This window comes from Mustela nigripes, chromosome 14 (genome assembly GCF_022355385.1).
Source record: "Mustela nigripes isolate SB6536 chromosome 14, MUSNIG.SB6536, whole genome shotgun sequence".
In the NCBI taxonomy this organism is placed as follows: domain Eukaryota; kingdom Metazoa; phylum Chordata; class Mammalia; order Carnivora; family Mustelidae; genus Mustela; species Mustela nigripes.
The window spans coordinates 93,648,791-93,670,741 of record NC_081570.1 but is presented as its reverse complement, the minus strand read 5'-3'; the positions used below and the strand labels follow the sequence as shown (position 1 = coordinate 93,670,741).

The 21,951-nt window shown below is 42.2% G+C and overlaps 1 protein-coding gene across 2 annotated transcripts in view; it reads left to right on the top strand.

The window, feature by feature from the left end:
- SORT1 (sortilin 1) overlaps positions 1-21,951 on the top strand; it is a 68,629-nt gene that overhangs the window by 17,133 nt on the left and 29,545 nt on the right. For both annotated transcript variants that reach the window (XM_059375639.1, XM_059375638.1), the window contains exons 2-6: positions 3,641-3,700; positions 5,112-5,185; positions 15,639-15,741; positions 16,766-16,930; positions 20,928-21,001. In XM_059375639.1, coding sequence (XP_059231622.1) covers positions 3,641-3,700; positions 5,112-5,185; positions 15,639-15,741; positions 16,766-16,930; positions 20,928-21,001 — 476 coding nt within the window. The remainder of the gene's footprint in view (positions 1-3,640; positions 3,701-5,111; positions 5,186-15,638; positions 15,742-16,765; positions 16,931-20,927; positions 21,002-21,951) is intronic.

Below are 21,951 nucleotides of genomic sequence, written 5' to 3'. Positions count from 1 at the left end.
AAGACTGGAGTATAAAACGTTAGTTGCATTTGTCATAGACAGATGGGTTTTTTCAGCCATTATTTGCTGAAATGGTGGTAACCATGCTAAAAGGAGGATTACACACAGATTGATAACACTCACTGGTAGCTGGGGGTTGCGAATAGACTTGTACGGAGATATTTGCAGAGCCCTGAATACATATGAGACCTTGTGCTAGGCCTAATGGGTGACACCACATCACAGTGCCTGCTGTCAAAGAACACCCAGTGTAATCTGAGTTATTGGGAAGGAAAGGGAGGAAGAGTTAAAGGTAGCAGAAGACCCCAATTGTAGTTAATAAATCTGGCCTACATTTCCAGAGGCACTGTTTGGATGATAAATGAGGGCAGCTATCCTTTGAGTTGTTCAGGTGAAGCTGGGTGTCGCTAGTGATATCTAATGACCCTCCTCTTTCTGTGACTGGGTGACAGGAAAATGTGAGTAATGCCAGTGTGCGCTGACGGGGTGCAGTGTATAGAGCTTTGTGAAAGTTGCAGATCCTGATTGGCTCAAGACTAACTACATTGTGGCCTGATCAAGATTGCCAGGACTCCTGTGATGGAATTTGTCTTTTATCATAGTCAGTTGTGATGACCAGAGCCTTCCTTGGAAATATAGTCTGTGTTTAAACGACTGTGAGCCCATGTGGTCTCTCTGGTGCCTGTGGTAGCTCTGGGTATTCCTACTCCTCAAGGAGCTCATTGATGTAATTTCAGACACTATATCCTCACGCAAGAGAACAGGCCGTCTTGCTCTGTGTGGAGTATCTTACAAGACCCATTGCTGTGTCAGTTTTTAAGCTGCTGGTTCCAGATGTCTCTAGCAGCCCTACTTTTTCTCAGATGCTTAGCCAGCTTACATGTATGAATGGCCTTTCTGTCCTGCAGAGGCTGTGAGAAGCTCTGCCTGAATGTTTGAGAGTTAACCGGCATTTAACAAGTAAGCCTTCCATGAGGCACGGATTGTACCGTTTTCAGAGATCGTACAAGAGCTTCTGCTGAACTCAAAGGTACTCACTGTCCAGGGGGCAAATAGTGTAGATGAATTCAGAAACCCGTTCAGGAGGACCATGAACGAAAATGAGAAGATGAGCAGAACAGTTAGTGTTTTTGAGTCGTATTTCTTCAGACTTCTCTGTTGGGGTAGTTGCTTGAGTGACCAAGTGGCTGGCATCCCACCATTTATAGACATGTTCTATTTTGAGACTGAGTTTGTGGTTTGGGAAGGATGTATAATCATTTTCAACAGACGCTTATTTAGGGTGTTAAGTATCAAGTCAGGCCCAGAGAATACCAAGAAGTATAGTTACAGCCTCTGCTTCTAAGGAACCGCTCATCCTTGGAAAGTCAGGGCGCACTTAACGTTAAAGAACTTAGTAAGATGTAAGAAGTCTTTGTAAGTGAAAAGCATAATTGTCAACATTTAGCAGGAGTATATACTAAACTGTTAACTGCTCAGGGGAGTGGGGCTTGAGGTGGTGGGGCACAAGGTGGGGAAGAGGAAAGCTCTTCACTTTTTATTATGCATTTGACCTGTGGACAACATGAGTTTGAAGGGCACGGATCCACTTACATGTGGTTTGTTGGTGTTTGATAAATACAGTGCAGTTCTGTAAATTATTCTCTTCTTTATGATTTTCTTTATAACATTTTATTTTCTCTAACTTTTTTGCAAGAATACAGCATATAGTAGATATAATGTAAAAAAAATATGTGTTAATCTTCTATTGGAGATATTGGTAAGGTTTCCAGTCAGCAGTAGCCTATTAGTATTTAAGTGTTGAGGGACTCAAAAATTATATATGGCTCTTGACCATGCTGGGGGTCAGCACCCCCTTCTCCCACGTTGCTCAAGGATCGACTATATACGTTTGTGCATGGTTGGAAATTTTTACCAAGTGCCAGTGTATTGCCTTTTTGGAATTCTTTATCAGTTAAAGAAATGATGGGAGGGTGGGGGGGTACCTGGGTGGTGGGCAGTAAGGAAGGCATGTGATGTGATGAGCACTGGGTGTTATACGCAACTAATGAATCATTGAGCACTACACCAAAATCTAATGATGTACTGTGTGTTAGATAATTGAATTTAAATTAAAAAAAATAATAAAATAATATAAAAATTTTAATTTAATTTAATTTTAAAAGTGATACACTAGAAGATTATACCCATAATGTTAGCCTTGAATATCTGTGTGATAGGATTATAAATAATTTATATTTTCTTTATTTTACCTCCCTATTATTGCCCACATTTTCTATAATGGATATGTATTATTTTATAAATAGAGAAAGTATTTGAGAACCAAAACCCTAAAGGATCCGTGATGATTATTATAACTACATTCCAACATGCTTCTGGTATCTTGGTTATAATATACCAGCTTTCCCTTTTCTTTTTCCTAACTCTTTTTTTTTTTAAAGATTTTATTTATTTATTTGACAGAGATCACAAGTAGGCAGAGAGGCAGGCAGAGAGAGAAGGAAGCAGGCTCCCCGCTGAGCAGAGAGCCCAAAGCAGGGCTCAGTCCCAGGACCCTGAGATCATGACCTGAGCGGAAGGCAGAGGCTTAACCCACTGAGCCACCCAGGCACCCCTCTTTTTCCTAACTCTTACCACAACTGCCAAGACTTCTTCTATCTTAATTCATCATCATCACCACTATTTATTTACTTATTTTTAAAGATTTTTTAAAAGGTTTTATTTATTTATTCATTTATTTATTTGACAGACAGACATCACAAGTAGGCAGAGAGGCAGGCAGAGAGAGAGGGAAGCAGACTCCACACTGAGCAGAGAGCCCAATGCGGAGCTCGATGCCAGGACCCCGAGATCACGACCCGAGTTGAAGGCAGAGGCTCAACCCACTGAGCCACCCAGGCGCCCCTTAAAGATTTATTTTATTTATTTTAGAGAGAGAGCAGGAGGAGGGGCAGCGGGAGAGAGAGAATCTCAAGCGGACTCCACACTGAGCACAGAACCTGACACGGGAGTCAATCTCACAATCCTGAGTTCATGACCTGAGCTGAAGTCAAGAGTCACACACTTAATGAACTGAGCCACTCAGGTGTCCCCATCTTCACTATTTAAAGGTGAAACAGGGCATTGGCTCTTGCTTCTGTCCCTTGTCATTTTGAATGAGTGAGTTAGCCTTGGAGCAAAAGGAATCCATCTATTAACTACTCAACTATACTGTGAAGGCTGCCTAGAAAAATTTAAATTATGCCGATTGGGTTACAATTATATCTGTCAATGTGGGCTGTGATCTCTTAGTTTAAAGCATCCTAAGAATACTTTCTATATCTTTATATTTAGTCCTGTTGGAGAAAGAAATTCGATTATTCCATCTCCCCATCTGGTGCAGTAAGAAAACTCATCTGCTTGGCTTACTTTATATGAGAGAGAATTAAAATGTCCAAGTTAAAAAAAAAATGTCCAAGTTATTTGTAATTTGGGTTAAGTAGTTCAATCCCAGCTTTCCTACATTTTTCTGGGAATTCATATTCCCTTATGATTATCAGCTTAATTACTTTGGAAGTAATAGTGTTCTGAATTATTTAAGGAAGCCAGAGATCGAAAGACAGATGTCATTTCTAAATGAATTTTTTTTTTCCCCTTATAGCATGTGTTTGATGATCTCAGTGTCTCAGTATCCTTGTCCTGGGTTGGCGATGGCACTGGGGTAAGTAGTATTTTCAGTCTGTTAATTCAGTGTAGCAAGAAGAAGACGGGGATTTTAGGAGTTTAAACACTGGATGTTGTTACTTTTTGAAATGGTCTCCAATCTCCATTGCAGGCATGTTTGCAGTACAGATTTTCAGGAAGCTGTGATTAGTTTGGTTTTGCTTTAGAACTGGGAACATCTAGTGACTGCCTTCCATAGTAGGAAGACAGACACCTTTTTAGTTTTTGATAGCTGCTTGGCATCAAGATGAGCAAGAAGAAGAAAGAGGAAGGAGAGTGCCATGTGCTCAGCCAGGAGCCTCATAATACTTGGGAAAACCCCTGTGTAGCAGCAGAAAACTGCACGTTGCACATCTTGGCATTTTTCCTCCAAACTGTATTGTTCCGTGTCCTTTCCCACAGTTAGTGTTGAAGGACTGTGGCGCCCATGGGCTCGCGGTTGTTCAGCTCCTTCTGTTGACTCTTCCCTTTCCACGGAGGAGCCCGTGCGAGGACTGGCATCATGGAAGTAGAGTCCTTCAGCTCCTCATCCCTCTGTATCCCCATATAGACAGTCCCCCAGCAGGAAGCTGTGCTGAGGGTGGCTGTAGGTCTTGAGTCAGGGTATGGCATTGCCCGGCTCTGTGTTCTTCTGTCTGAACAAGGGAAGGGGCCATAGCTCATACCCTCTGGTATTCTGGTAATGTATATATCATAGCACTGAGGCCTGTGACAGTGGCATCAGGAATCAAAAGAAATAGAATTTTGATGTTGAAAAGCAAGTTATACATTTCTTATTTTAATTAATTTTTAACCATGTCTCAGTTTCTTCTAAAATTTGAGTAGTGCACCAATTTCTGTGATTTAACCATTTATCTAAGATGGCATGTATCTCTAAGGCTTCTTGTTATGTGGCTATTTGAGACTCCATAGCCTCTTGTATTAATCTACTATCAGAGTCTTTTTCTCATGAATATTTCTTTCTAGAAAAATACTTATTTGAAAAATTAATTTCACAGAGAACTAACGGCAAGGAGAGGAAGAAATGGACAAATATATATGATATAGTGACTTCTCTAAGAACACCCATATTATTCTAGCCTCTGTGAGCAGAAAGAGAGATGATCTTTGCCTGAGAATATCTTACAATAATAGAGATTCACCTTTCCTTTATCATAGTGTGAGGTTGATTATCTCTGCCTCACTACTTGAAGTGTATGTGATGGGACCATTTGAACAAAATGAGTTGAGATTTTGAGTCATTGTGAGCCCAATGAATGTGGTCCTTCTGGGTTTTCTGATACTACAGTATAGGCTACCATAGGGCAGGACTCCTGGCAATCTATTACTTGTTGATTTAATCCCATCACATGCAAGCATGTAATTGGATGATCTTTCTTATTGACTGCATGCTTTTGTCTCTTCCCCAGATCATTCTGGTCTTGACTACCTTCCATGTACCACTGGTAATTATGACTTTTGGACAGTCCAAGCTATATCGAAGGTGAGATGCATAACGTGTGGCTGGGGCATTGGCTGAGTAACACATTGTGAATGTAAGTTCCCTACGATATAGACATGATGGAGTTTAAAAGTTGATTTAAAGGATTTTCTAGCTATCTTAAGTTTTCATCAGACTGTTACACTCAGCATACTGCGTATCTGCTTAGCAACCTGATGAAGTATAAAAAGGGATCTAGTTCCAAGGAGTTTAGGCAGGCTGACCTCACTGAGTGGCAAAACAATAAAGGAAGACAAAGGAAGAGTTCATAGCAGCCTGTATCTCTTCATTTAAATGGGTATTTATTTGTGCGAAGGTATCATAGAATTTAAGCATCTTTCCATTTATTATGAGTTTTTTTTAGATCTCTGAAATAACACAGAGTGGTTTTTATATCCTTGAAAGAGTCCTTCCTGGGGCGCCTGGGTGGCTCAGTGGGTTAAGCCGCTGCCTTCGGCTCAGGTCATGATCTCAGAGTCCTGGGATCGAGTCCCGCATCGGGCTCTCTGCTCAGCGGAGAGCCTGCTTCTCTCTCTCTCTGCCTGACTCTCCATCTACTTGTGATTTCTCTCTGTCAAATAAATAAATAAAATCTTTAAAAAAAAAAAAAAAGAGTCCTTCCTATACCTTTCAGGTGAATGTGATTTTTCTTACAATAAAATGGATATGTATTTTGAGCCCTAAACAGATTTCCAGATCAGAGGGAGTTTCCAGATCAGAGGGAGTTCTGACCTAACCCACGTGTGTCACAGTATTCACATTGGTAATGATGGGGGCAGTATGTGTTCAGGAACTATAATCTATACTGTGACGTTCACAAAGTTTTAGAGTTGTCTTCTCAAAGGTACAGCTTGGTTAAATAGTAGGTGCTTTCCCTTAATTATAAGATTCAAGACCAACTTACTCTCAGAAATTGCTGATTGTCTTCTCTGTCATTTGTGCCTATCCCATTTTCCCCCCAAGGGACTTTAAAGAAAGATGACAGGGGCGCCTGGGTGGCTCAGTGGGTTAAGCCGCTGCCTTCAGCTCAGGTCATGATCTCAGGGTCCTGGGATTGAGTCCCGCATCGTGCTCTCTGCTCGGCAGGGAGCCTGCTTCCCTCCCTCTCTCTCTCTGCCTGCCTCTCCATCTACTTGTGATTTCTCTCTGTCAAATAAATAAATAAAATCTTAAAAAAAAAATAAAATAAAATAAAGAAAGATGACATCCCAGCAGATGACATAGAAATGCCTCCCAGGGCCAAGGGATCTCCCAAGGGCCATTGTACTCTCTCAGGGTTCCTTCTTTGACTATTGGTTTTGGTCCGGGAGGAGGTGAACCCATGTTGAAGCTCTGAGATGATGGATCAGCCCAACCTTCCTTCCCTGGTAGGCGTGATCACTGGCTGCTGCTGCTGAGCCTGGAGCCAGTGCTCTCTGCCCTTCAGCATAGTGATGTTGGCTTAAAAATTGACCAAGAAGGAATTGCCATCTTGAAATCCATTAAAGCAGGGTTCTTGACTAACTTGGGGTTCCTCACCAACTAGCCAAACAACTGACTCATAGCAGGCAAGCAGTACATACTAATTGAGTGAATGAATACCTTTGCCTCTGTATAATTTTCAGGCTTATAGTATTTTTTATTTGTTTGATAAAGATTGACAATGCATTGTAGAATCCCAGTGCTGGAAAGGCCTATGATTTATAGGTGATTTTGTTTATTCAGATAGAACAGTAGTTGAAGCATTTCGGACAGATGAAAGGTATCCTGTTTGGGGAGGGAAAAAAATTTTTTTAGGTTGTAACTTCAGTAACTCTTACCAGTATTTAAAAAACCTGGCTCTCATAAAATATTTTCTTATAGAAAACAACCATGTTATAAAACATTTGGAAATTTTAAAAGAAAAAAAATTCAACCTAAAAAGTAAAGTGTGATCTTAATATTTTTACACTTTATTATCTTGATTTTTCCCTTTCATATTATTCATATGACTACATACATAGTCTTAGGAAACAGCGTGATCCAGGGTAAAATTGCCAGACTGTGTTGGCAAACAGGCCTGGGGACTGAATCTCAGCACTATCATTTGTAAGCAGAATGAACTCAAACAAGTCCAAAGTTTTTTGTCATCTGTAAAAGAAAGGTGGTAATAATGGCCACTGCAGAGCCTCTGCACATTGTGCTTTGCACTGGCTGGTGTGGAATAAGAACGAAGTGGGGTTAGCCGCTGTCGTGCCAACAGCCGGGGATGGCTTGTAGCCAGCCTGTGCTGGCACTGCCCTACCAGTTATTAAAATGAATCTGAGAGCCTTTGGTGCCAGCTGGTAAAGAGTGATTGCCTGCCCCCAGATGCTTCTGTGGCTTATACAATGCTCACACCCTTGCCCCTGCCAGTATGCAAGTATTACTAACCCCTGATGTTAACCTATGTCCATTCCACTTGGTGAGTGCTGCTCATACTGTGGCATTTTTCATATCCCCTCTGCTAATAATTTACCATTTTTGTTAGATCAACAGAACTTATTTAATCACTATCATTGTGGACACAGATTGTAGCTGATGTTTTCAGTATTACTAATGCTGCTGTGGTAAATACCACACATTTACATCAAAGAAGTTGCTGATTTCCAATTCATTTTTAGTAGCAAATAAAAACTTCCTCTCCAGTGGATTCCCTACCTGTTGTGAAGGCTGTTTACTAAACTCTTCCCTCACCAGATTGAACTGTCTTCTATACCTCTTGCGTTAGCCACTTTCTTGCTTGCCTTCTGAATTCCCTTTTTTTTTTTTCTTTACACTGCTCTTGAAGTGTGTGGCTAGAACTGGACCTGACAGGTTCCTGAGTCATACCTAGGGGGCGTGAAATGTGTTTTCATGACTCTTTTTCCCATCCTTTTATTTTTCAATTCTGTGCTTACTTTAAAGACAGCCAGAAGAAAAAAAAAAAAGAAAACAAAAGAAAAAGTAAAAAACAAAAGCAGTATCACTAAGTGTTACTGTTAAAATACCAACCAGCATCTGACTCAGCCCTTCCCATCCTATATTTGCCTAGTCTTGTGAGAAACCCCTAACACACACTTGACTAGAGAGCGACCCTGTTTGTTTCTCCAGTAGTGTCCTGTGACTGAGCTTCTGCTGCTTCCTGTCCCACAGCAGGGTTCTTGTTTGGGTGTTTTTTTGTTTTTGCCAAGGTCATTTTGAATATTCTTTCCTCCCTGCTGTGAAGTGAGACCTTTTCCAGAGTTTAGGTGGAAACTGTAAATAGGCTTCGTTGCTTCTCCCCTGGCCTGGCCTCTAGGAAGGGACTCCTGTTGTCCTGTTGTCCCGTTTTTGGGCAGGCCAGCCGAGGGGCACGTGTTGCTCAGAGGGGAGGGGGCAGGTTGATTAAGAGGAGTCCTAAACGGGCCAAGGTTGCCCAAGAGAAAAAACAAAAGCCTGTTGAATTCTTTCCGAAGTCTCTTCTGGTTTTCACATCTCTCATGATCATATTATTTACCTGATTATCTTTCTGTACTAAATCTTATGTGGTCATATGTTCATTTGAGAATCAAATAGATAGCACTTGGTCATGTGCCACTTGCTCTGAGTCTTATGGCCCAGAGGCTCACAGGATAGAAGGAAGTTGTGCCTGTCACCTATGCTGTGTTAGAGGGAAATATATACTTTGTGTTTTTGGTTTTTTTTTTTAAGATTTTATTTATTTATTTGACAGACAGAGATCACAAGTAGGCAGAGAGGCAGACAGAGAGAGAGAGAGGAGGAAGCAGGCTCCCTGCCAAGCAGAGAGCCCGATGCGGGGCTCGATCCCAGGACCCTGGGATCATGACCTGTGCTGAAGGCAGAGGCTTAACCCACTGAGCCACCCAGGCGCCCCGGGAAATATATACTTTGATCTTTAGGTTATAAAAAAGAATTGTGGGGGGACGCCTGGGTGGCTCAGTTGGTTGGACGACTGCCTTCGGCTCAGGTCATGATCCTGGAGTCCCGGGATCGAGTCCCGCATCGGACTCCCAGCTCCACGGGGAGTCTGCTTCTCCCTCTGACCTTCTCCTCGCTCATGCTCTCTCTCACTGTCTCTCTCTCTCTCAAATAAATAAATAAAATCTTTAAAAAAAAAAAAAAAAAAAAAGAATTGTGGGAAGATGGGGGAAATAATAAATAACCTCCTTAGGTATTGCTGATTAGGTAAAATTAATATATTAATATCTTCAATTTAAAGGAGTTATATTTGAATAGCTTAAATTTTGATCCTCTGTTACGGAATAATTTACACAATAGATTGTAAAGTACACGTGCCTCTTTCAAATGTGAAGTTAAAAAGGAAAGGAAATAAACTGTACCTGTGATTAAGATGATAATTTGGTGTTTGGCAACTGAAAGATGTTTTCCATGCTTTTGTTTGTGGGCCTCTTGAGTCTAACTTTTCACTGTAAGATCAACTTAATGAAACACATGTTAGCATTACTCTACATCAAAATTCTGTACACACCACGAAACTGCTGCTGTTTTGGGGCAGTTGGGTAGCACAGTCGGTTAAGTGTCCAACTCTTGATTTTGGCACAGGTCCTGATCTCAGGAATGTAAGATGGAGCTCCGCCTCGGGTTCCAGCCCCGTCTTAGGCTCTGCCATCTGCTTGAGATTTTCTCTCTCTCCTGCTGCCCCTCCTCCCAATAAATAAGTAGATCTTAAAAAAATAAAACAGCTGCTATTTTATTTGTGATTTTATTTGCTATTGAGAGTTGTTCAACCTTTGGAAATGAGTAAGGGCATCTTGAGGTAATTAAACTTCACATTAAATTTTATTCCGTAGTCACTGTAAATTTTTAAGGATCTTACTTGAGGTAAAAAAAAGAAAAAGGTTAATGTGAAGATATCAACAGATATTGAAGCAAAGTGCACTAAACTGGCTTCTCCAGGACATCTTGTATGACAGCCTTTTTAATGATATGCTTGGTCCAGTTTTCACTGCAGTAGATTATTAATAATGACTGCATATTTAGTTAAAATTTTAACTTAAATTTCATTACAAAATATATTTTATTGCTTCTTTTCTTTTTTTTTTTTTTTTAAAGATTTTTATTTATTTATTTGACAGAGAGAGATCACAAGTAGCCAGAGAGGCAGGCAGAGAGAGAGGAGGAAGCAGGCTCCCTGCTGGGCAGAGAGCCCGATATGGGGCTAGATCCCAGGACCCTGAGATCACAACCTGAGCCAAAGGCAAAGGGTTAACTCTCTGAGCCACCCAGGCGCCCCTGCTTTTTTTTTTCTTAAAGAAAAAGTTTATTAAAATGTATGATGTCTTTTTACTACAGCTTCACTTTTATGAACTTAGAGCATATAAAAATCATGAAACTAGGTGGTTTTCATCATTTAGGAAATATTCCCATGAAAATACATGTTAGAATTGCCTTGTCAACCAAAGCCAAATAGGGACACCGGGTACATACTCATGTTTCTTCTGATTACTCACAATATCTTATCTCCTTTATTTTCCCACTTGTGTTTTCAAAATTTCTCCAAAACACATGCATCCTTTTTTCAGTAAGCATAAAACAATAAAATATTAAAAAGACATAAGGTAACATTAGACAGTTGGGGGTAAAAAAAAAAAAGAGAGAGAGAGAGAGAGAAAGACTAAAGTATTGGGAGTTCAGCTTAATGTGAATTCAAATTCTGCCCATTTTACTGGCCAGTCTGTGATTTCAGGTCTGCTGTTTTGTTGCCACATTTTTTTTTTAATATTTTATTTGTTTATTTGACAGACAGAGATTACAAGTAGACAGAGAGGCAGGCAGAGAGAGAGAGAGAGAGGGAAGCAGGCTCCCTGCTGAGCAGAGAGCCCGATGCGGGACTCGATCCCAGGACCCTGGGATCATGACCTGAGCTGAAGGCAGCGGCTTAACCCACTGAGCCACCCAGGCGCCCTTGTTGCCACATTTTAATAAGCTACATTCTCCCTGTTGATCTTTTAACTGGAAGTCTCAGTACCGCTGGTTGTCATTGTTCTGCAGAGTTCCCATGTATCCTGAATTGGGAGGTACGAAACCATTGCTCCTAGAGGAAAGAAAGATTTCAGCTCCCACAAACCTCTGCTCATACCATTCATTTTTTTTTTTTTAAAGATTTTATTTCTTTATTTGACAGACAGAGATCACAAGTAGGCAGAGATAGGGAGAAGCAGACTCCCTGTTGAGCAGAGAGCCCCATGCGGGGCTTGATCCCAGGACCCTGAGCTGAAGGCAGTGGCTTAACCTACTGAGCCAGCCCAGGTGCTCCATCACACCATTCATTTTTGTTCATTGATCAGTACATGATCTTGTTTTATGTACATTTCTGTTGAAAGAAGACACCTTATTTAATGTGTATTATTGATTCATTAATGTTGAGGTCGTTTCCAACTCATGCCGAGAGGATGCTTTTTCTAACTTTTCTAACCTTATTTTCTCCATAAGGCACATCAAAGCCTTCTTGTGCTGAGGAACACTAGCCCTCCAACACTGTGCTTGGGTGCTATTAGAAATAGCAGAATCACCAAGAAAAAACACAAGTGCAAAATGCATGGCACTAAATAGAGTGTGAAGAATACACTTATTGACAGTGTAAAAGCTGACAGAAGAAGGCCGAGGGTCCTCTTCTCGGACCCCAGCTGGGAATATGCATGCTGGGTTACTCACTCTGTGTTCCTCACTCTGTGCATGCCTGCTAATGACTCCAAAAGTGTCAGGAGCAAGGGTTACAAATACGTTTGAGTGTGCAGTCAAATTTTTAAATAGAAACCTAGGAACAGTAAGGATCTACTATGTAAGCTTCCTGATCAGTGAAAACTAGAAAACAGTAGGTTGTTTTTTTTTTTAAGTTTGTTGTCATCCTTGTTGCCTTTATGTTGCAATTTATAGCGACTTAATCCTGGCAAAAATAAAGAAACAGAAATGTTTAGGCCTAAAAGCCAACAAAACAAGGATATCTATGCTTGTATGTGGGTGTTTGTTTGCTTGTTTGTGTGTTTTAAGAGAGAGAGTGCATGCACGTACACGCGCGCACACACGTGTTGTGCGCACATGAGGTAGGGGGATGGGGGAGGGAGGAGAATCTTAGGCAGGCTTCATGCTCAGGGTGGATCATGACCTGAGCTGAATTAAGAGTCATATGCTTAAGTGAGTGAGCCACCCAGGCGCCCCAAATGCTTGTTTGATTGTCAAGAAAAATAAAATATAAGATTATCTGAGATATTGTAGAACTCTCATACTATTACTTTCCGTTAAATTTCTGTGGTTCAGATACCTGGTGTTACAAGTTCCAATAGATTATAAATGAAAAGTCCTCAAAAACAAGGATGTAATTTTTGAGTATTGACATTTGGGTTGAGTGTCAATATGAGTCTTATGGGAAAAAACCCTTTGAGTGCTTCCTTCTACTAGGAATTTTGATTTTGTCTTACTTGAAGTCCTATACGATGATTACTTCTTTTTTCATTTATTTTAATAATGTCTAGATCTTTCTTGTTCTTTGAAGGTATTGGGTTCTATTCTGAAAATATTTGTATTTTAACACTTCAGCTGCAAATATGTACATATTCTTATGCGTGTTTACAGCACAGATATATGCGTAAGTGATCATTTATTTTTGGCAACCAGAAATTGGTTATTTTCTATTCAAAAGACTTGTTTCTAAAGCAGATGGTTTCACAGGATTTACTTATCGTTTGACTGCTGTTTATGACACTATTAATTATCTTCTGGATTTTGAAAAGTAGATATATTTTTCAAGATGTTGCTTTGGTTTCCTCTTCATGATGTATGTTGTGTACTGATAGAAAATAAAGCTACTTTATTATTTTTTAAGATTTTATTTATTTATTTTAGCAAGAGAGCACCCAAGCAGGGGCAGGAGCAAAGGGAGAGGCATAGGGAAGGGGAAGGAATCTCAAGCAGGTGCAGAGCATGGAGCCTGGCGCAGGGCTCAATCCCAAGACCCAGAGATCATGACCTGAGCTGAAACCAGGAGCTGGACTCTTAACCAGCTGAGCTACCCAGGTGCCCCCAAATAAAGCTACTTTAATTTTTTATTTTTAAATCATTTTTTAAATATTTTATTTACTTATTTGACAGAGAGAGGGCGCACAAGTAGGCAGAGAGGCAGGCAAAGTGAGAAGGAGAAGCAGGCTCTCTGCTGAGCAGGTAGCCCAATGTGGGTCTCGATCCCAGGACCCTGGGATCATGAGCCAAGCAGAAGGCTGCTGCTTAACCAACTGAGCCACCCAGGCATCCCAGTAAAGCTACTTTAAAATAAAGTGTTATATTAAAATATATTCCTTGGCCTTACATGGCCTCAGCAGAACCCTGCATAAATCCTAGCCTGTTGATACTAGTCCATTGTGCTCCAGTTGTTTTTTTCAGTGACTAAAGTAGTGTAGTTGCAGATGATTTTTTGTTATGCTCATGTTGCTTTCTTTTTCTGAAGAGCAGGGTTGTGTTTGTTGTGCCAAGTTCTTAAAAAGCAAACAGGCTTGCCAACAGGTTTGTGGAGGTTCACTGGGGATGTCCTAAAGGAGGGGAGATTTGTAAGCTGGTGATAAGCAAGCTACTACAAACCCCTTTAGACGGTTGTCTGAGTGACTAAGGATCTGTACCTTGTGGAGTGAGGAATTGTTTATGTGTAATCCCTTTGACCTGCTATCCAGAAGATAAGAAAACTTTTTGTACTCCAAAGCCAAGGATAGGGTAGTAAAGAATCAGTTGGACAGTGCCTAATCCCTGTTTTGTTGAGGAAGAGTCTTTCAGACAACTTGAATTTAGGTGTGGTTTGCTTTAGCATGCAGTCAGGGACCTCCGGGAACACTCGGAGACGCTGCCTTCCTGTCTGGCTCAACTTCCTCTTAGCCCATCTTTACTGTGGGGACATCAGCCCTGGCAAGATTGTGGAAGTCTACAGGTTGTAAGAGAATTTTATTTACAAATAAAATAATTCAAAGTTGCCTCTAGTATGGGGCTGAGAGTTAAGAGAATTGCATTGTAGTTTCAGTTTTGCCCTTAATTAACTGGTTGCCTTCTCACAGTTTGCCTCCTTGGGAACCTCCTCAGCTGTGAGGTGAGGCAGTTGGACAAGATGTTCTCCTCAGTCCCTTGCATCTCTCTCATTCTGTGTTCCACAGTTCTGTGATTCTTTATTTGTGGAGGCTTCTACCTGAACTACCATTTGTGAAGCCATATACCCTATCTGCATTTATCAGCGAACACTGCATTTATCAGCAGGCAACTAACTGGCCGCACACAGCCGTCTTCACCGACGAACGTCTAGATCTCCGGACTGCTGAGATGCCGCATTCTCTATCATGTTTTAGCAGACTGCACACAGTATGAAACCCAGCAGATGTAGATAGCTACTGACTTTTTTGCTTTTAGTTTGCAAAATCGAAACACAAAGCTGAATACTTCTCAAAAATATTGTTGGAATGAACTTTTAGAAAAAGCTTTAGCAACCCAAGAGATGAGATTAACTTTGTTTTCCCTAGCTGTTTTGTGCGAGGCACACTGTGGACATGGGTGCCTGGTACGGCAGCCTCTGGGAGTGGGGGGACCTCAGGACTCCTGCTCCTTCGTTTGCAGCTTGCAGCTTTATCGTTAGGGCTGTACATGACTAGATTAGTTTGGAGGCCTTTGGCTACATTTAGCAGACATCCCAACCCATACTAGCTTAAATAATAAGGGAATTAATGGCTCATAACTAAATACAGAAGAAGGATGGGCTTTGGTGTTAGTTCAATCCAATGTCATGGGCTCTGCTTCTCTGGAATTCCAGAATTCCCTCAGCAGTTCACTTTTGTTGGCTTATTTTTCAAGTTGTGCTCTCATTTTGCCAAAATGTCTGTAGCAGTTTTTTGCTTTGTATTCACATATTACAGGGTTGGCGTTTCCCAATCTTTGGGTCACTGACATTTAGGGTCAGCTAATTTTTTCTTGTCGTGAAACTGTCCTGTGCATTGTAGGATGTGTGGCAGCACCCCTGGCCTTCACCCACTAGATGCCAGTAGCATCTCACCGCTGGGTTGTGATAATAAACGTCTCCTGACAAGCCAAATGTTTGCGGTTGTGGTGGGGGCTGGCGGGCAAGAATGCATTGACTGAGAACCGCTCAGCAAAGGAAGACATCATTTTGTCAGGTGGCTGTCTTAAGGATAAAGAAACGTGTTTCCTCAAAGACCCCAAATTTCCCCCTTTTGTCTTACTGGGTCTACCTGGGTCACTCCCATTTCTGACCCTTCACTGGTGAAGGGGAAGACTGTCCTTCAGACTAATCAGGCCCACCACTGGAACTAGAGATGGGATCCATCCCCTGAGGCAGGTGACTGTTCAGGGGAGGGTGGTGAGTGCCTCAGCCAACGCAGTGGGCAGGGATCATGTATGGAAGCCAGGCAGGACTCCCGAAAGTGTCCTTGACTGCTGCATTCTAAATGTGTTTTGCTCTTCTTCCTCTCAGTGAGGACTATGGAAAGAACTTTAAGGATATTACAAATCTCATCAATAACACCTTCATTCGGACTGAGTTTGGCATGGCTATTGGTCCTGAGAATTCTGGAAAGGTGAGACTCATTCACACACATATGAAGCTGTGCTTTGTGCGACACATAGGGTTGTCAGATAATAATGTTGGAATGGTCCAGTTGTATATAGCAATATATTTAGTTTGCTGTTAGTGCATTTTATTTTTTTTTAAGATTTTATTTATTTATCTGATATAAATATTTATTTTTATTTAAAGATTTTATTTATTTATCTGACACATATATTTATCTGATATAAATATTTATTTATTTATGTGAGAGACATAACAAAAGAGGGAACACAAGCCAGAAGAGTGGGAGAGGGAGAAGCAGGCCTCCTGCCAAGCAGGAAGCCCAATGCAGGGCTTGATCCCAGGACTCTGGGATCATGACCTGAGCCAAAGGCAGACACCTAACAACTGAGCCACCCAGGCGCCCCATTAGTGCATTTTAAAATTAAACATAATTTAGTGCTGTTCATCAAAGAATGGAATTCAGCACACAGGTTCTTTTTTGGGAGGGGGGTCCCTATCCAAGATCCTAGCCAAACTCTTTAAAATTATGTAGCAGGGGCAGCTGGGTGGCTCAGTGGTTAAGCCTCTGCTTTCGGCTCAGGTCATGATCTCAGGGTCCTGGGATCGAGTCCCGTATCGGGCTCTCTGCTCAGCAGGGAGCCTGCTTCCTCCTCTCTCTCTCTCTGCCTGCCTCTATGCCTACTTGTGATCTCTCTCTGTCAAATAAATAAATAAATAATCTTTAAAAAAAAAATTATGTAGCAGCTCTTTGGCATCACAATGTATAATCCAAAAAACAACATTTTAGCTTTGGGCAACTAGCTAATCTCAAACTGAGCAAGCTAAATTCACAGTTATGATGCACTATTTCAATTTAGGATAATATTTGTTATAAGACTAATACTTGAGTGTAGTATACCTATAATCTGTTTTTATAACTCTTTGAATTTTTGGAAATTTCTTAACGGATATCTGGTGAAAATGGTGTAAGAACTTCTGTGCTTTTATAGTATTATACTCTGAATCTGAACTTTTTTCTTCTTTATCAGGTGATTTTAACAGCAGAGGTGTCTGGAGGAAGTCACGGAGGAAGAATCTTCAGATCCTCAGATTTTGCAAAGAACTTTGTTCAGACCAATCTCCCTTTCCATCCTCTGACTCAGATGATGTATAGCCCTCAGAATTCTGATTATCTTTTAGCCCTCAGCACTGAAGTAAGTATAGTTGAGGAACTTGTGTTGCTTTTTTGCATTTTTATAAACTGAAAACACACTGTTTTAAAAGAACCCTATAGGAAATGCCTTTATATTGGACTGCTTTCTAGTGATTTTTTAAGGCATGAATTTGTATTTTTTGCATTATTTTCTAGTTTGGTAAAGGGCATGATTTTCGTGTACTATCTATTCCAGACAAGTATGATATCTAGCTGTCATTACACATTTTTTTAAGTGAGTAGATGCAGTGTGCTCTCAGAGTAATGAACTAGAAAACAGTTTAATGTAATTATTCTTGTGCTTCAAGGGACAAGCATAAACTGTCAAACTCCTGATGGTGTTACTCCTTTCCTATGACCAAACCACATCTTCATAATTTTTTTTTGTTAGCTCCCAGTATATAAATTATACTGATTTCTATCTTTGATACTCCTGTATTAAATATCCAGAGTTTTACATCTCTGCATCCCCTACCATATTCCTATACTGTCCCCAGGAACCTGTGCCTCTCCCTGACCCTTCCACCTCTCTTCTGAAAGTTCTATGGGGAGCACATTTCACTTTTCCTTTCCTGGAGTACCAGTCTCCTTTACCATCGACTTTAAGGGCCCAAAGTGGCTGAGTTGCTAGACTGTGATAATCATAATTATACTTTTCATTTACATGGGCTCTTTCTCATCTTATTTCTTAGAGCGTGGTCTTCTGACCTGCAATATCAGTTAGAAACCCCTGGGAGATTCTTTTAATATGCAGTTCTTTGGCCCCGGTCCAGACATAGTCTGCCAGTGACTTTTGTTTTTGAGGTGGCTAGTATTTTTAACAACCTTCCCAGCTGAGTCTGCACACTAAAATTTGAGAGCCATTGCTGTGGGGACAGAAAGTGGGTCATCATCGTGGACAAGCCAGGCTGAGCAAAGGGGTAGCATGGGGAGGATGAAGAGCTGTCTGGGGTCTGGGCCTTCTGTGCAGATCTTTGAGCAGAGGAAAGGCTAGAAGACTCAAGGAGACCAAAGTTAAGTTTAGGCAAAGGAGGATAGAGGAAGGAAACTGGCCTGCTGGGTAGGCTTCAGATCTTAAAGCAACAATTCCAGGAAGTCAGCCTCCAGCAGCTTGAGCTAGGCCCTTCAAGGGAGCACAGAGACCCCCAGAGGAATGGACAAAATCAGCAACCCCTCCCCTTTTTTAAAGATCACTTGTTTATTTATTTGACAGGCAGCGATCACAAGTAGGCAAAGAGGCAGGCAGAGAGAGAGGCAGAAGCAGGCTCCCCACTGAGCAGAGAGCCCGAAGCGGGGCTCAGTTCCAGGACCCTAAGATCACGACCCAAACTGAAGGCAGAGGCTTTAACCCATTGAACCACCCAGGCACCCCAGCAACCCCCATTTTGAATTCAACCCCATTGCCATTACCAAGTGTCTTAAGATTATTGAAACATGCTGTCCTCAGGAAGAGGTAGTCACAGTCTGCTTTTATATCTCAGTTTCTTCCAGTTAAGGGTAAGTTGGAGGTATAAATAATCAGGTTTGGGGTGCCTGGGTGGCACAGTCGGTTAAGCATCCAACTCTTGGTCTCGGCTCAGGTCATGATCTCAGGGTTGTGAGATTGAGCCCTGCGTCAGGCTCTGCACTAAGTGTGGAGTCTGCTCAAGATTCTCTCTCTTCAGGGCACCTGGGTGGCTCAGTGGGTTAAAGCCTCTGCCTTCGGCTCAGGTCATGATCCCATGGTTCTGGAATCAAGCCCTGCATCGGGCTCTCTGCTCAGCAGAGAGCATACTTCCCGCCCCCTTCTCTCTCTGCCTGCATCTCTGCCTCCTTGTGCTCTGTCTGTCAAATAAATAAATAAAATCTTTAAAAAAAAAAAAAAGATTCTCTTTCTTCCCCTTTCCCCTACTTGCTCGCTCTCTCTCAAATAAATAAATAAAATCTTAAAACAAGAACAACAACAAAAACCCAGGGTTGAAAAGACAGACCAATATGTACTAAGGTACAACTATAAGTGATACCAGATATTTCCAAGTAGAATTTGGTAAATTAGAAATGCTGGGAGGTGAATGTTATCAGAGAAATAAAGAGTTACAGAAGGAAGAATGGTGGGTAAGCATGGAGGGAGCACTGTAGGTAAATTCTGCCTCGATCAGCCCCTTATAATTTCAGCTGTACCAGGACATCTCTGTCCCAGCTCCACTGGGTCTGGGCCCAGTGGGCTTGTGTTGCCAATGTAATGGATATTGTCTGTCTTTATCTTACCCAGCCTTTGCTACATTTGAAAATAAATGGCCAGTCTCTCCTTTCGGGAACTTGGCTTCCTTGGCTTCTTTCTTACCTTCTAACCATTCCTTCCTGGTCTCTTTCATAAACTTCTGTCAATCTACCCTCAAGCTGCTATTGCTCATTTCATTCTGAGCAATCTCCTCCCCTCTGTCCATTGTAACTGTCCCTGTAATGTGTAAGATTCTCAAATCCATATTTCTGGCTTCCTCCTAGCACTTCAGATTTCTATCTTCCCCCCCCCCCCCCCCACACACACACTCTGCCCTACAGGAAAAAGCTACCAGTTCTACCAAATCTAGTTTCTAGATTCTTCCTGAGCCTATTCCTCACAGGTGTGGTTTAGGGCCTCACTAACTCTTTTTTTTTTTTTTTAAGATTTTATTTAAGAGAGGGCCCCTGGGTGGCTCAGTGGGTTAAGCCGCTGCCTTCGGCTCAGGTCATGATCTCAGGGATTGAGGCCCACATCGGGCTTTCTGCTCAGCAGGGAGCCTGCTTCCCTCTCTCTCTCTCTGCCTGCCTCTCTGTCTACTTGTGATCTCTCTCTGTCAAATAAATAAATAAAATCTTAAAAAAAAAAAAAAGATTTTATTTGAGAGAGAGTGAGCAAGGATGAGTGGGGGGAACAGAAGGCAGAGAGAGAAGTAGACTTCCTGCTGAATAGGGAGCCTGACACAGGGCTTGATCCCAAGGCCCTGGGATCATGACCTGAACTGAAGTCAGACACTTAGGCAGCTGAGGCCCCCAGGGGCCCTGGAGTTTCACTAACTCTCAGTGAACTAATGGGGTACAGCTTTTTTACTGCTTTTCCTGTTTCTGGTCTGAAATCCATCTCTCCTGTTGCCATTCAAGTATTATACCTTTAAAAAAGTAAAACTGAGGGGTGCCTTTGTGGCTTAGTCAGTTAAGTGTCCGACTCTTGATTTTTGGCCCAGGTTCTGTGATCTTGGGAATCTTGGAGTTGTGAGATCGAGCCCTGTGTCAGGGGTTAGCATGCTTAGCATGGAGCCTAAGATTCTCTTTTTCCCTCTGCCCTTCCTCTACTCCTCCCATCCCATATTCACATGTGTGTGCGCATACTCTTTCTCTCTCTCAAAAAAAAGTAAAACCAAGGGCCTTCACATCTCTCCCTAGCATGAGCCCCTTCTTTCCTCAGCTTGGAATTTGTGCTCCATCAGTGTCTGAAGGCTTTGAACTCCTTGCTGGCGCTGTGATGTTTTATCCCCTCTGGCCTCAGCTGGTACTACTGTGTATTTGTGCAATAACATCCCATCTCCCCATTTGCCTTCTTATGGTTACGCTGCTCATTATTAATACTAGTTCAGCTGACTTCACAAACTGTCTCTGAAGCATCCTTGCTCCCCTCCTTATTCTCCCCCTGGACACAGTGTTTCCGTAACTTACCACATTGTATCAAAATCTTATCCACGATTCTTGTTAAACCCTGAGCTCCTTAAGAACAGGGAATATATTGTCTTTGTGTCCCTAGTGCAACCTCTGGGGACAGTGCCTGGCACACAGTAGGCACTCCATAAGCATTTGTTATTCTGAATTTCCAAAACCCTGAAGGGGCCCCCATCACCCAAGTGTGTATGGAGGGCAGGCTGCTTGATGGAACTTCAGTGTGTGTGTTTACTGTCCCAAATGATTAGATATGAATTATTAAAGGTCATATAAGCAGCTGCACAAGACAAAGCTGGAATTCTGATAAGTCATTTATAATCTTTCAGAATGGCCTGTGGGTGTCCAAGGATTTTGGGGGAAAATGGGAAGAAATCCACAAAGCAGTATGTTTGGCCAAATGGTGAGTAACAGAAGACTCCATCTGTGCAGCGCCCTAACCCTATCCCGACAGTGCTGCCTGAAGTCACAGGATTAAGTACTGAGCACTGACTATGTGCCAAGTAATCTTCAGGATGCCATGAGGGGCATAAGGGAAGGGGCATGCATGACACAGATCTTGACCTGGAGGAACTTCTGATTCTGCTGGGAAAGAATCCTTAATCTCACTAAGCATTAGGATATAAAATGTAAAACAGGGCGCAGGACTGAGTAGCTGCTGCCTGTAAAGGTTTGTTCTCTATAAAAGGTGACATCAGGTGGAATAGCATAACACACAGCTCTGACCTGGGACTTATGTACTTCTCTGTGGCCAGATTTATATTCCCTCACCTAGGGATCCATTCCGGCTGTGCGGAATGTAGCAAGGAGTCAGGAAGAAAGCCTGGAGAAACCCAGAGCACTAGAGTCACCCTGTGCATGCACCAAAAATCCTTTCCCTCTCTCGGTGGGACACCCCCCAGCTTACGCGTGCGCGCGCGCAAACACACACACACACACACACACACACACCCCTCCCTGCTTAAGATGATGCAGCTGAGGAGCTCTTACTTGGGAATTGGGTCACCTTTGTTCAAAACTGGCTTAGTCAGTGGCTTAAGCCAGGCTCTGGTGTTTCCCTTTTGTGAAAGATTTACTGGGGGGAGTTTGGGGGATGGTGGAGCTAGAATTGAATTAAAAACCTTCATACCACCACAATTCTGATTATGCTCCCACCCTTGTTTAGAGCCTTTTCTTTCTCTTTGACTAATTTCAGCAAATTTGCATCTAGTTTCCCTGTGGAGAGCAGATTGGTGCCTGAGGTCGGCGGGGGGGGGGGGGGGGGGGGGGGGGGGGGGGCGGGACGGGGGGGCGGGGGGGCGGGCTCGGGGGTGGGGGTCACAAAAGGGGGGGGGAGCGGGGAAGACCGCCAAA